Below are 16522 nucleotides of genomic sequence, written 5' to 3'. Positions count from 1 at the left end.
AGTGATCTTGAAAAATATAAGTCAATTCACATTATTCCTCCACTTAAAACTAGTGGTTCCATATCTCACTCAGAATAAGAAACAAATTTCTTAAGAGTCTTTACAGACTATTTTACAGGGTCTTTCATAAAAATTTGCCATCGCTTCCACATCCAGATCCAAACTTTTCTGATCTTACCTCCTCCTGTCTCCCCTAGTCTCCTTCTACTCTGCCAGTCACTGTGGTACCTTGGGTATTTCTTGAAACGTCAGGCATCCTCTTGTCTCATGGCCTTTTGGACTGTGGCCTGGGATGCTTTTCCTCCAGATGGCTACTTGGCTAATACTCTTACCTTCTACAAATTTTGACTCATGTCAGTCTTCTCCTAGTGATGCTGCCCCTGACTCACTTTTTAGTAACTACAACTTTAATCCCACTCCTGGCACTTCATCCCCTCTGCCCTGCTCATTTTTCACACTAGCATTTATTGCACCCAGACACACTACAGTTCATCCTTGAAAAATAGGGGTTTGAAATATACAAGTCCACTTATAAGTGGATTTTTTTCAATAAATATAGTATAATACCATAAATGTTTTTTCCATATGATTTTCTTAGTAACTTTTTCTTTTCCCTAGATTACTTTATTGTAATAACACAATATATAATTCATATAACATACAAAGCACGTGTTAACTATCTGTGTTATCAGTAAGGCTTCTGGTCAGTAGTAGGATGTTAGTAGTTAAGTTTTTGGGGAATCAAAAGTTATACATGGATTTTCGACTATGCAGGGGAGTCAGCACCCCACACCCCCTGCATTGTTCAGGGTCAGCTGTATGTATTTTCCACGTATTTATTTATTATCCATTTCCCCAACTACAATGTTAGCTACATAAGGGGAGAGGTTTTTTTTGTCTTTTCTTTAGTACTGCATCCCTAGTACCTAGAATCTTATCAAACCCAGCAGGTACTAATTCAACAGCTGGTGAATTAGTGGGGGAAAAAATTCAAAGCAGCCATAGTGCGAAAACACTTTTATTGTTCCTGAAGTAAAGATCTAAATTCACTAGCTTCAATCTCATAATTAGTTTAAGATTAAAAAGAAAAACCTAATTTATAAATGGGATTTACAACCTATGATCACTCCTGAACACATCTTATATAGCAACATTACCTAATTATCTGAATATGAATTTTCTTATTTAGTGGTCTCCAAATCAAGCATTAATTTCCTAAAAAATTCAGTTGCCTCTGGGCAGCCTTATCACTAAGATATATAAAAATCAAAGGATATCATCTTAGCTAGAAGGAAAGCTTGCAAGACAGGCCAACTAAATGGGAAAAAAAAAGGATAAATAGTTTTCTTTCATTTTTCTTGAGCCAAAATGCACATGCACCAGCAGCCAATCATAATTTAGACACTGGATGGTAGGTCACTCATGGGAATAGGACAGTACCAAGAGAGTAAATGCATATAAACAATAAATTGGTGATATTAAGAAAAGTAGCTTCATATGAAATAAGTGGTTAACATACCTTATTTTAAAATTTTTTTTTGACAGAGAGAAAGAGAAAACATGAGTGGGGGGATGGGCAGAGGGAGAGAGAATCCTCAAGCAGACTTCCTGCTGAGCACAGAGCCATGACCAGGAGATCATGACCTGAGCTGAAGACAAGAGTCGGACACTTAAACCGCCTGAGCCACCCAGGTGCCCCAATGTGGTTAATGTACTTCAGAAAACAGAATTTAAAAATTCAACTAAAAGATTTTCAATTCTGCAGATTTTAAAAAAAAAATAGATTCTAATGTTGTTTTTTAACTATCCTTCTCAAAATACTTGGTACATTTCATTGCTAGATTTTTTCAGAATTTCTGCTAGATTTCCCATGAAGTTTAAGGTTAAAGGATGTTTGAGTATTTGCCCCTTACCTGTTCAACTATTGATCTTGCTTCCTCTTGAGTGCAGTGGAAAGGGCTGTCACATACCTGCACATTTGTGCTGGAGAGGAAAAGACAATGCTATTACTAATTGGGATAAAAAAGAAGCGATTACTAAAAAAGAAAATCAATTCCAAATACTCTACATTGAATGCAGAATTCCAGTAATTTATTTCCAGCCAGTGAAAAAGGACCTAATGAATATAAACTGAGATATTTGTACATTCTTTCAGGCAAAGTTATAAATACAGTGTTCCATAGAACTACACATTCTAAATTTTTTTTCATTTAAATAATAGTATACAAATCTAAATAATCTCCTGGTATATAAAAGACTGCACAACACAACTACACTTGGCCTTTAGTGAGGAAGAAAAACCAAACTTGACACATGGAATGATGACTATAAGGAAGAATCTTCATCTAAGTGAGGTGATAAACACTACGACTGGCCAGTGGAAGATGCTATGGAATCTCTCAGCTAGGTATGGAAGGCTAAGCTAAGAGTGGTGAGAGGAAAGCACATGAATATGAAAACTCAGTTTTCTTCCAGGGAGGGAAGCTCAGGGAGGCATAGACAGGAGCCCCTTCCATGGTCAAGGCCTTCTCACACAATGGGGAATGGTAGGCTATCCCCGCAAACATGTCGCCCAATGTGTATTTCCTACTTCCTGGAGGAAAGCAGAGACATCATTCCTCCCAAAGATACTAAGAATGATTTTTAAAAATTTCATCAAAGAAATTAGATTAAAATGGATACAGAAAGAGGCAGTGAAGGAGTTAAAACCAAAGGGAAAAGTAATTAGCAGATCCCTAAAGAAGATGAAACACACACACATACTTGCCCTCCAAGTGGACCTGAGAGATATATATTATCAAATGCACTTTCATAATGGTTTTTGTGAAGTATTTTGGGATATATTGATAAAAAGATCTGTCTAGTTATTTATCTTTGTAATTACATCTGTCTGTAATCAGACATTGGGTATACAGCAATTACTGTTAAGTGGCTGTTCTGCTTTCTATCCAGACTCACAATGTGGGATTTATTTTCATTCTTGGCATGAATAAAATCTGATGCAAGTTGGCATTATCTTTAAAACTATTTTGTATTCTCTTCTCACAGCCCATACTTAACTAGGCTAAAAACTGAAAAAGGTAAGGCCCTATAAGTCAGATGTTTCCTAAAGAATGTCAAAACTACATTTTAAAAGAACAAGGCAAAAAACTAGACACTGCGAAGTCTTAAGTCCTAGTCCTCTAAAGAAAGAACGGTGTATGCTAAATATGCTAGTTACAATGTTTTTAACATTACAACTAAACCTAAGTAAAACATACCTTGGAAATTCTGGGAAAATGATGGTAAGAAACAGGGGAATCTTCTCTAAATAGGGCTGCCAGATAAAATACAGAATACCCAATTAAATTTGAATTTCAAATAAGATCAAACTATTTTTTAGTATGTCTCAAATATTGCATGAGACATTTATTTTAAAAAGATGTATTGCTCTAAAATTTAGATTTAACTGGATATCCAGGATTTTATGTTAAATCTGATAACGTATTTCTAAAGTAACCCTCTGCTGCTACAACAAAGAAACCATCAACAGAAATGGTAGAAAAGAGTCAATATTAAAGCCAACAATGTAAATTTTAAAAATTCTGACTAACTTTTTAATATCCCCAGTAAAATATCTTGACAAGTAACCAACGGAACAGAGGAAAGCCAAGAGACTCTGCCATTTTCATGTTGGACAAATTATCAGTACAGCTGTTCCAAGAATGAAATGGAAGGTATATACAAATAGACTTAAGAGATTCTTGCAAGGCACACGAATATAAAGATGAGAGATCACGAAGCCTCTTGTTTACTTTTTCTCCAATAGGCTCTTCTGCTACCATTAGCTAAAAACAGTGCCAGTTCCTCACTGACATCCTTTTAGTTAATAAAGTATACAATCTGGGTTGTAATATATTTCCCTCTGGATTTAATGTACTTTGAATGTTTGAAGGCATGTTATCAGAAACATTTTTATTTTCTGTAAATTGGCCCTTATGTAAAAATAGCTAATACTGATTCATATTTACTGATTCAAAAAATTATTCTTATACTAAATGTTAGGGACATGTTTAGATGCTGCGGATATAATACTGAACCACTGAACCCCTGTGGAGTTTATAATACTTAGGCGTTCTCTGTAGTCTCAAACTACAATTATGGCCTGCAGAAGAAGAAGCAGTGTGATCATTTAAAGGAAGGAATGACTAAGATGAAGTTGTCTATAATAAATGAGATTTAAAATAAGGACTAAGGAGACTGAGCTGCTTTCCTTTTTATAATATATTAAATATTTTGTTCTAAATTTACAAACATTATAAAGTCTATACACAATCTTGCTAACCAAAATAAGCAGACATGACATCAGATGATCAGCAATACCAAAAATGCCATGGATGACAAACCAAACTTCATTCAAAAATAATAAAAAGGTGTGTTAATAAATACATAATAGTACAAAATGACTGACTATATAAAAAGATACCTACAAATAATAAACAGACACATACAAGATGAAATTTACAAGGCAAGCAATATGGAACATTTTAGTAAAGAGAAAATTATTTTCCACACAATCTCAAATCAGACAAAGGCTCACACTCATTAGAATCCTCAAAGACAGTGTCCAGGATACAGATTTGCCAAGACTTTTCCTTCTAAAGCAAAGTAGTCAAGAAAAAAGAAGAGAAAAAATTTAATGAGCTAAGAATGATAATGATTTTGGACCATAACCTCTAGAGTTTACAGAAGAAAACTGACACTGAAGTAAATCTATAGAAAACTAAAAGAACTGGAGCTCTACATACATAGATCAAATACACCTTCCTCTAGAAAGGTAAAAAGAAACAGTTTTAAGACCTACACAATTTGGAAGAACATATCTGTATATTTGTAATACTTATTCAGTAAACATGTGTAAACTACCTACTATGTGTCAAGTCCTGTCACTAAGTGCTGAGATACAAACTCAAAGCATAAAAAAAAATAATAAAACAGGGGTGCCTGGGTGGCTCAGTGGGTTAAAGCCTCTGCATTAAGCTCAGGTCATGATCCCAGGATCCTGGGATCGAGCCCTACGTGGGGCTCTCTACTCAGTGGGGAGCCTGTTTCCCCTTCTCTCTCTGCCTGCCTCTCTGCCTACTTGTGATCTCTGTCAAATAAATAGATAAAATCTTTGAAAAAAAAAATTAAACACACTAAGTTATACACAGAGGAGTGTACAGCAATGATCTGAGAGCACAGGTAATCTGCCCAAAAGAAATAAAAGTTCATTGCAGAACTGCTTCTTGAAGAATGAGCACACATTCATGGAGGAAAGACAAATTGATAGGAGGGGATAGAACATGAGGCTGGAAAAGTAGGTCTGGACATGCTATTTAATATATGGAAGAGCTGGATTGTATTCAAGATCAAAGGAAGCCACAAGAAGTTTTTAAGCCAAAAAAAATGACAATCACATGTGTATCTGTCAAAGATAATTCTGACAGTACTATATAGAGGACATTAAATAAGAAAGTAGTTGTAATATAAAGTAATATAAAACAACTTATGAATAAATGACAAGTAACTGAATTAAACAAAGTAAAACTGAAATAAAATTGAATTAAAAATTAAATTAAAAAAATTCAGATGCTCTAGAAGTGCATCTGGGAATCAAAACATGAAATATTTGAAAAATCTGGAAAATAGATGGGTCAGGATAAATAATGGTGAAATAAACTGGCAAAATAAACAGTACATCTCTGATTTCTTAAAAATTTGATAAATAAGCCATGGTGGAAGAAAGACCAAGAGGGGCTGAAGAGTAAAGCTCAAATGGCAAAAACTATTTCTCCTACAACACAGTAGAAAGTTACATTACGGAAGAATAGAAATAATCAAATTCTATCTATTAAGTGAATATGCAGCTTTCTCAGTAGTAAAGAATAGTAGTAAAAGTAGTAGTAAAAAGTAGAAAACGTAGTAAAAGAATATGTAGCTTTCTTAGTAGTAAATACTAAGCAATGAAAAAAAAGAATAAAAACAACAACACAAAGAAGACTACTTAAAGTATCAGTTACAGAATTTAATACATGCAGGGATCCTGGAAGCAGAAGAGTCACACTAGATTTGAAAAACAACAACTACCTGTTGGTTTTAAATATTAGTCAACAATTTACTCCAAAAGGTATTACTGAGTGGCTACCACATGTCAGGCATAAGGAATATGAAGATGAATAAGGTATCTTTATTTATCTGCTTTTGAGGACCTTATATTCCAGAAGAGGAGACAAATTCATAAACCAAGCAGTTAGTAACTGGTAAATGCAATGACAGAAGCTCACAGGGAGCATGGAATGTAGTGTCCTCGAATGTCAGCTCATCTGAAGGAAAGCTTCCTAGAGAAAGTAAAGTCAAAACCAAGTCTCAAAAAGAGAGGTAAGTTAGCTAGTTCAAGAAATGAGAATCCGAATCAGCCAAGAAGTCAAACTCTCACTCTTTGCAGATGATATGATACTTTATGCGGAAAATCCAAAAGACTCCACTCCCAAACTGCTAGAACTCGTAGAGGAATTCAGTGAAGTGTCAGGATATAAAATCAATGCACAGAAGTCAGCTACATTTCTATACACCAACAGCAAGACAGAAGAAAGAGAAATTAAGGAGTCAATCCCATTTACAAGTGCACCAAAACCTAAGATACCTAGGAATAAACCTAACCAAAGAGGCAAAGAATCTATATTCAAAAAACTATAAAGTACTCATGAAAGAAATGGAGGAAGACACAAAGAAATGGAAAAACGTTCCATGCTCCTGGATTGGAAGCACAAATATTGTGAAAATATCTATGCTACCTAAAGCAAGCTACACATTTAACGCAACCCTTATCAAAATACCATCAATGTTATTCAAAGAAATGGAATAAATTATCCTAAAATTTATGTGGAACCAGAAAAGACCCCAAATGACCAGAGGAGCGTTAAAAAAGAAAACCAAAGTTGGTGGCATCCCAATCCCGGACTTCAAGCTCTATTACAAAGCTGTCATCATCAAGACAGTATGGTACGGGCACAAAAACAGACAGATCAATGGAACAGAATAGAGCCCAGAAAAAGACCCTCAACTCTATGGTCATCTAATCTTCGACAAAGCAAGAAAGAACATCCAATGGAAAAAAGGCAGTTTCTTCAACAAACGGTGTTGGGAAAATTGGACAGCCACATACAGAAGAATGAAACTGGACCATTTCCTTACACCCCACACAAAAATAGACTCAAAATGGATGAAGGACCTCAATGTGAGAAAGGAATCCATCAAAATCCTTGAGGAGAATGCAAGCAGCAACCTCTTTGACCTCAGCTGCAGCAACTTCCTCCTAGAAACATCACCAAACATAAGGGAAGCAAGGACAAAAATGAACTACTGGGACTTCATCAAGATCAAAACCTTTTGCACAGCAAAGGAAACAGTCAACAAAGCCAAAAGACAACTGACAAGAATGGGAGAAGATACTTGCAAATGATATATCAGATAAAGGGCTAGTATCCAAAATCTATAAAGAACTTACCAAACTCAACATGAAAAAAATAATCCAATCAAGAAATGGGCAGAAGACATGAACAGACATTTCTGCAAAGAAGACATCCAGATGGCCAACTGACACATGAAAAAGTGCACCACATCACTTGGCATCAAGGAAATACAAATCAAAACCACAGTGAGACACCACCTCACACCAGTCAAAATGGCTAAAAATAAGAGGTGTTGGCGAGGATGTGGAGAAAGGGGACCCCTCCTACACTGTTGGTGGGAATGGAGCTGGTGCAGCCACTCTGGGAAACAGTATGGAGGTTCCTCAAAAAGTTGAAAATAGAGCTACCCTATAACCCAGCAATCACACTACTGGGTATTTACCCTAAAGATACAAACGTAGTGATCCCAAGGGGCACGTGCAACCAAATGTTTATAGCAGCAATGTCCACAATAGCCATACTATGGAAAGAACCTAAATGTCCATTAACAGATGAATGGATAAATAAGATGTGTGTATATATATGCAATGAAATACTATGCAGTCATCAAAAAACACCCACAAAATCTTGCCATTTGCAATGAGATGGACGGAACTAGAGGGTATTATGCTAAGTGAAATAAGTCAAACAGAGAAAGATAATTACCATTTGATCTCCCTGATATAAGGAATTTGAGAGGCAGGGCAGGAGGTTGTGGAGGGTAGGGAGGGTAAAACTGAAACAAAATGGTACCGGGGAGGGAGACAAATCATAAGAGACTCTTAATCTCAGCAAACAAATTGAGGGTTGCTGGGAGGGGGAGGGGGAGGGATAGGATGACTGGGTTATGGCCATTGGGGAGGGTATGTGCTATGGTGAGTATTGTGAATTGTTTAAGATTGATAATTCTGTACCCCTGAAGCAAATAATACATTATATGTTAATTTTAAAAAAAGAGAAAGAAATGAGAAGAAAACAGTGGCAAAGGAAATAGCACGAATGGCCTGGAGGTCAAACAGAGCACGGTGTTTGTGGAATAACAAGTGTTTCTACGTTGTTGCAACATGAAGAGGTCAGAAGTGATGGAAAATGAGGCCAGACAGGTAGCAGGGGCCAAATCCTATAAAGTCTTATTTATTCTTCTCTGAGAAGTTGGGACTTTTTGGTTCTTGAGCAGAGAGGCTTATCAGAAGCGCTTATGTACGAAGCTTTAAAACACAGATGCTTAGACCCTACTCCTCAGAGAGCCTAATTCATTGGGTTTAAAGAAGGAAACGGTGCACCCGAATTTCCCAGTTTTCCTAGGTAAATATAACACACTATATGTGATTTGAGAGAAATGTTGTGATTAAAAAAAAAAAAAAATGTGGACCTAAACTCAACTGAGTAGGGAAAATAGGCTAAAAAGGAATGGGGGAGGTCATTAATCAGTAACAATGTATATTTTAAGGAATTAAGAGAAAGAAGAAATTCACTAAGACAAAGGGAATAAAATTACTATTGTGAATATATTTTTATAAATCAAATGATAATAATGGATAAAATGAGTTGAAATCTGAAGATTCTGACTTTACAGTATCCAGATGCATAAAATTTATGCCCAGAAATTTATGTCCTGAAAATTCTTAAGCTAAAAAATTATTTAGTTGTATTTCGTTGAAAAGACAGAGGTAGAATATAGCTGGTTAACAGTACATTTGAAATCTGGCTTAAAACCTGGCTCTACTACTCAGTGTGACCTTAGATCACTTAATCTCTCTGTGCTGTCAATTTTCTCATGAGTAAAATGGAGACAGTGATACATATCTTACAGAATTCTTGTTATTATTAATTAAGATAACACATACTAAACACTTTGAACCCGAAAAACAGTACAAAGTATAAATGACAATTCTTACTATTAACATAATCCTTATCATTACCTAGGAGACTATAGAAAAAAGACTCCAGAGAGTACAAGTGAAGTTACCCTCAGAGTAAAGATAATTACACTCAGCACAGAAGGAATGACATCAAGCTATAGAAGAACTAACCAAATCAACAGTCTCTAGCTGTGTAGCTGAGGAACCTGGAAAACACATAAACCCTTCAAGGACTGCAAAAGCTTTTCAGAAAGTGCCGTAAGGAAGGAGACGAAAGCAAACAGCAAGCAAATACTTCTCTGGAAACCAAGACTCCTTTTTAGAGGAGCTCACCACATGAATATCTCACTCAGAATATGTCAGAATATCATGAAGGATACATAGGCCTACTAATTACTAGGATAGTCAGGACCAGAAGGCATTCAGTTATACCCAGTTTTGTTAATAAACTGTGTTACTTAAATTAGAAACAGTCAGATAAATTTTAAGATTATGCTAAAAAAGAGTGGTCTGCATAAGACGTAAGAAGAAAGGAGATTAGTGAACTGACAGTGTTACTTGAGCTTACAAGAGAAGTGTAATGCCCAAGCATTTGTGTTATAGGCAAGATGAGCCTCTCGATGACATAGATAAAATATTTCTTTAGACTAATTATTTATTCCATCTGATTACTCTAATGATTTCATCTTTTTTTTTTTTTTTAAAGAGAAAGAGTGTGTGAGCAGGGAATAGGGGAAGTGGGAGACAGAGTCTCAAGGATGCTCCATGCTCTGCAAAGAGCCTGACAAGGGGTTTGATCTCACAACCCTGAGATCATGACCTGACGTGAAATCAAGAGTTGTACACTGAACCGACTAAGCTACCCAGGCACCCCTAATATAATGATTGCTTTAACGTCTCTACTGATTCCCAGACTTCATGCTCCCAAAGGGCAGGGATTCTTTTTATTATAGTCGCACCAATAATCCTAGTATCAGCAGAGTCCCTGGCAGAAGACCTTCAAATCAGTATTTGTTGAAGAGTGAGTAACTTCTGAATTTCTCCTGATTCTGAGAAGAGGACAGTGAAGTTGGGTACCACTCTACTCTCTAAAATGACTATCTGTGTTTGCTTCCTACAGTTAGGTTTACCAAGAGCCCACTGTTTTTTTTTTTTTTTTTTTTTTTTTTTTTCTAAACCTGTTGATGTGAGTTGCCCTTGTTACTATTTCATAATTTAAGTGGTAATTATGCTCATCAAAGAAGGGAGTGTGGAAAGAGAACAGATTCTATGAACACTAAGCAGGCTCTGAAACTACGAAGGCTAAAAAGCCTCAATAAAGGTAACTCACTATAATAACTGGTGTCAAAGTACTGTGGGTAATAAAACTGTAAAAAAAGGTTTAGGAAACAGAATCTAAAAATCTTTAAGAGTTTTTAACTGTAAGGAGTTTAAGGATTAGAGGATCTTATCTTGGTTTTCTATTCTATATTATGTTAGAATATATATAACTTATTTGGAACATATATAGAAAAGGTCTTTGCCCTATATCCAAAGAGGAGTAAATAAATGTACTTTTAAATGTTTTAATATAGAAAAAAACAAGTTATGTATGTTACTATCGTTTGATTCCCTTTCATCAATCAGCTAGTAACCCAGATCATGTTGGGTAAATACTATTTCACCAAGAAAAGATGTAGTAGCCACACATAAACAAAATTACCATTTATATATTGAAAAATCACTATGTTTTTACCCAATCTTTGCATACATCACAATGTATTATAATTAAAATGCCTGTTTACTCAACAGAATCCCCCACTAAACTATAAATCTCTTGAGAAAAGGGACCATGTCAATTCCTACTTTCATAGTGTCCAGTACTTGGTACTGCTTTCCAAATGGGTGCTCCATAAGCATTTTTTAAATGAAAAAAAAAAAAAAAAAAATCCAACTCTTTTTTATCTGACTAGTATAATATAGCTGTTTAGTACCATTATAATAAAATAACATTACATAGAAAGGATGAATTCTTACCAACTTATAGCCCCTCCATCACACTTCTTCATAAGCAATGTTTTCCAACATTCATGAGTAGATTTAATAACTTCAAGAGCAAAAGCCTATTTCAAACCAAAAAGAGACATAAAGATCACATCATTATACTAACATGGAACTATTCTCACTATGACAGCTTATTTTTAATAATACGAGCTCTGGAGTCAGGCAAACCTGAGTATAAATTCTGGCATCCTTATTTATCAGCTGTGTGACTTTTGAGCAAGTTATTTTACCTAAGTCTCAACTTCTTCATCTGTAAGTAGAAGGAGATAACATAATTTGGGGGTTGGTAAACTAGGCCCAAATAGGCCAAATATAGCTCACCACCTGTTTTTGCAAATAAAGTTTTTTTGAACATAGTCATGCCCATTCATTTGTGACATGGCCTATGACTGCTTTAGCACCACAATAGCAGAGGTGAGAAGCTGCGACAGAGACCATATAGTCTACAAAATCTAAAATATTTACTACCTAGTGCTTTACTGAAAAAGTTGCCAACACTTGATTTAAATTAACCAGCTGCTGAAAAGATAAACAAGTTTTATGCAAAGTGCTTAGTCTAGCCCCTTGCCTGTAAGTAAGCATACACCTATTAATTCTATCACCATCAAAACTGCAGTCTAACTGTATAATCATTTTAGAATATCCACTGTCTAAAAGTAGTAAGCCTCCTAAACATTCTCAAATTTTTTCTTAGTATAAATTCCTACTGTGGCCCAAAATGCAAAATCAACAATATATACCTCTTGCTAGATTCCTATCTATTAGACTATCTAAAGGAACACTTGCTTTGTTATTCCAAAGCAGCAAATTTCATTTTTCTCCTCCTAATGTTGCTAATTTTCCTTAAGGAGGGTCCTTATATATTAACTAATTCATACTACCTCCTATGACAACTAAACACATTATGATAAGAAAGAAGAAAATAAAAAATCTTGGGAACCAAGATGTAATAATGAGAAATGTACTTCTGGGGGAAAAAAAAAAGGTCTTTCCGCTCTGTTGTTGCCTGAGATAAACGAGTATGGCCCCAAAAGGCAGTGTTGGGGAGTTCCACTTAAGATCTGGGACAAAAAAGCCAATTTATTGTCCGGATAATACAAAGAAAGATTTTTAACCGAATCATTCAGATAATTATGCTTATTTAGAATGACTTTTCCACCTGCTTAAAGGAGTTGGCAGGAAAAATCTTTTTCAAACATGGTGTCATCTTTTCAAATACGGTTTCACTTCTATATGGGATATAAAGAATAGCATGGAGGACATTAGAAGGGAAAAATGAAGGGGGGGTGGAATTGGAGGGGGAGACAAACCATGAGAGACTGTGGACTCCGGTAAACAAATTGAGGGTTTCAGACGAAAGGGGGCTGGGGGATGGGTTAGCCTGGTGATGGGAATTAAGGAGGGCACATATTACAACGAACACTGGGTGTTACATGCAAACAATGAATCATGGAAAACTATATGGGGAATTATTATGTACTGTATGGTGACTAACATTAACGTAATAGTAAAAAAAAATGGTGAAGAGATACAATTTAATTTTCCTGAGGTAGGCACTATATTTTAAATAGAGTGGTAAAAAGTAATAAATATTATGTTCCAAAATCAGTTTGTATAATTGATCTAGTCTTCACTCAGAAAAAAATTAATATTTATCAAAATCAAGCAAAAGAAAACAAAGTATGACAAAACAACAACAAAAAACAACCACCCCAAACGACTTCAATCTATAAATTCATATTTTATCAATTTTACCCTGAGGCAATAAGGAGTCACAAAAGTTCAAATGAAAAATATAAAATATACAATTTTTTACAGGAAAAAGACAAAAAATAATTTATCTTATAAATTTTTAATATTTTATTTTTAAGAAAGAGTATCAGGGCACCTAGGTGTCTCAGTATTAAGCCTCTGCCTTCTGCTCAGGTCATGATCTCAGAGTCCTAGGATTGAGCTCTGCATCGGGCTCTCTGCTCAGTGGGGAGTCTGCTCCCCCCTCCCTCTCTCTCTGCCTGACTCTCTGCCTACTTGTGATCTCTGTCTGTCAAATAAATAAATAAAATCTTAAAAAAAAAAAGAAAGAGTATCTATTTGAAAACAGATTTTATATCTATATTTACTAAGTCTTAGACAAAGCCCTCAAGATCTTAAGGATTCTTTGAATGCACCTCTTCAAAAGTACTAGGTCAAGCAATAAATTCTTATATAGCAAGATATTTATTATAATTTTTTTTAAAGATTTTTATTTATTTATTTGACAGAGAGAGATCACAAGTAGGCAGAGAGGCAAGCAGAGAGAGTGAGAGGGAAGCAGGCTCCCTGCCGAGCAGAGAGCCCGATGCGGGACTCGATCCCAGGACCCCGAGATCATGACCTGAGCCGAAGGCAGTGGCCTAAACCACTGAGCCACCCAGGCGCCCCTATTTATTATAATTTTTAAGCTTCCATTCACATTGTTTATTTTACTTATACTTTACTTATTAGTACCCACTTCAGTGTTGGTGTATGTGTAATTTAAATAATGGTGATAACTTTAAAAAAAAATTCCATGACTTAGACTTGATGTTTTTGGTCCATTTTCTCCATTTGTGTCATATCAGACAAACTTCATGGTAACTCTGTGGTATTCTAATTGAAAAATCCTATGACAGTAAGATAATTGAAATGCTTTCTTAATTGTTAAGCAGCTTAAGTCAGTCATGGTGGACTGAACTCTTAAGGGAGAAGCCCCTTTGGATTTACAGTAAGTAAAGTAAGTAACTTTCTCCTCTCCGGAATAGGAAATGGAAGCTTCTTCATACACAGTTTGCAGAGTTAGACTAACCATGGAAATCCTTCATTTTCTGAGATGAGGGAGTTATCAACAGATAAAGAGATGAATATATATATATATGTATCAAAGCTTATTAATTCACTTAAATCTCCTGGAAAAAAAATCCTCTTAAATATATATGATAAAATGCCTTAAATATTGAAGTCAATATAAAGCACTTTTGTTACCATGTTACATAAAAATATTCACATAAGAAACGCCCCAAACTGAAAGAAGTATTGTACAAGCATCACAAGGTCCATTTTCAAATAAAGATTATCATTTTCACCTTGTTTTTGAATTCTCCATTAAAGGCAAACTGGTTTTCAGGTTTTCCTTCTGGCACCTTATAAAATCTAAACCAATTAAGCGTAGCTTCCAAGTAACCTGGTTTGTATTTCTTAACATCATCAATATCTGCAAGTGAAGAAACAAAATGCTTTTTGTTAAAAGCTGAAATCCATTCTCGTTAGTAGTAAAACACTGGACTAAGGGAATCCACCTCTGGGGCTAACTTTCAGCATAATCATTAACATGTACCATACTACCTCTGGACTGGAGATTTTTTTCACATGTAAAACATTACTCCTTCATTCTACAACATTTCTTAAGCACCTTCAGATAGTATGGCAAGCATGGGGGATAAGCAGATGAAGACAAAAAAGTTTTTTCCCTCAAGGAGCTCAGAGGTCTAATTAAGGCAAATAGACAACTAACAGCAATGTAGTAAGTGAGATATACTTATGGACTGATGTCATTTTGTGAGCAAAAGGGCTTAAGAGTAAGGTCATTTACATCAGGATCTGTGTTTCTGAAATATTAAGCTAAAGGACAACTGAAGATAAAATGCAGAGGGCAGTCCCCGGAAGAGGATACACTAAAGTCAGATGAAAAGGGTTTTACACACTTATACACCAAATACTTAGTTTCTCATTCTGTGTCAGACACTGTTCTAAGCAGTAAAGTAGAACAGTAAACAGAAATAAGCCCCTACGCTCATAGTTTATATAGTAGGAAGAGACAGACAACAAACAGAGAGACAAATATACAATGTTTAGTGGTAAAAGTCTGATGAAGAAAAAATAAAGCAGAGAAAAAGAGAATGCATATGGCAATTTTAAACAGAGTGATATCTGGATGGTTCAGTTTTTTTTTTTTCATTTCAAATTCTGTAATGATTTCCAGGATTTAAGTTCTAAACTGCAAGAACAGCTCAACCATCACATTTTGAGGACTTCATTTAAATAACTGGAAATATTACTATATTAATAACAGACCCTTCTCCAAAAGAGGTCTGTCTCCAAAGAATGTATCCTTTCCAATAAATATCAATTAAATAAAATATGAGGAATAACTAGGTAAAACTGGCAACCTATATTCTCCACCAGACTTTGACTTAGGGGAAATTTATCATGGTCCTTTATGCACAATATAACAGCCATTACAGCAATTGAAAAATGAGAAACTTATTACTAAATATAGATGACACAATGCATTGGGATAATTCAAAGACCACTGGTTTCAGACCTGCTCATCCAAGTCTCGTGGGAATCTCCATTCACAGGCATGATAGCGAAAGGTAAGCATTTTGCAGGCATGAGTTAGGAATTATGCTTTTGTTTGCTGTGCTTGCCTTTTGCCTGTTCCGTCAAGGTTTTGTAATAGTTACATTATATCTCCAGAAGCCAGATGTTTCATGTAAGTGAAATGAGTGTTGTAAGGCAGACAGCGCAAGAATGGCAGAAACCACAGCAAATGAAAGCCTGAGTATGCTACCATAAGGCAATCAAATTTAACATTTTTAAATACATCAATGGGCCATACGTCTATCTCAAGTAATTCTGAGGCAAACAGCAGAAATATTACAACTAAGGGGAAAAAATAATTACTTGAAACTGAACACAGGGCACACCTATTCTATTAATCACAGTCAATACATACTTTTTTCCAATACATACTTCTAAGTAATGGAAGATGTTAGAGATAGGGAATTCTAAAAAGACTAAGACTTTTTTAGTATTATATGTTGTATCTTACGTCACAGTTCTTTGTCATGTCCAAAATAAAACACTCAATATATATTTCATCTAATACTCATTGTTTCCTCTTCAAATTCTGATTTTCTTCTTGCCCTTTAGAAGGTGCTTCTTGCTAAAGTGAGCTTTCTATTGATCATTTTCCTACATACTGTATTTTTGCAAAATATCTCTTAAATTGACTGATGAGTTCCCCCCACTCATTGTTTTCTTAGACGGAAAAATAATCTTTAAAATTCACTGAACTTAATGCAGAAATGCAATGCAATTTAATCAATGGTTCAAAATAAATAATTT

The 16522-nt window shown here is 35.2% G+C and overlaps 1 protein-coding gene across 3 annotated transcripts in view; it reads right to left on the bottom strand.

Annotated features, from left to right (window-relative positions):
• Positions 1–16522, bottom strand: part of PPA2 (inorganic pyrophosphatase 2) — a 98026-nt gene that overhangs the window by 15353 nt on the left and 66151 nt on the right. For all 3 annotated transcript variants that reach the window (XM_045996664.1, XM_045996675.1, XM_045996655.1), the window contains 3 exons: positions 14479–14606; positions 11351–11436; positions 1914–1983 (listed from right to left, as the gene is read on the bottom strand). In XM_045996664.1, the coding sequence (XP_045852620.1) occupies positions 1914–1983; positions 11351–11436; positions 14479–14606 (284 nt within the window). The remainder of the gene's footprint in view (positions 1–1913; positions 1984–11350; positions 11437–14478; positions 14607–16522) is intronic.

The sequence above is a fragment of the Meles meles genome, chromosome 2 (assembly GCF_922984935.1).
Source record: "Meles meles chromosome 2, mMelMel3.1 paternal haplotype, whole genome shotgun sequence".
In the NCBI taxonomy this organism is placed as follows: Eukaryota; Metazoa; Chordata; class Mammalia; order Carnivora; family Mustelidae; genus Meles; species Meles meles.
Note: the sequence above shows the minus strand (reverse complement) of the source record. Positions and strands in the feature narration are given on the sequence as shown.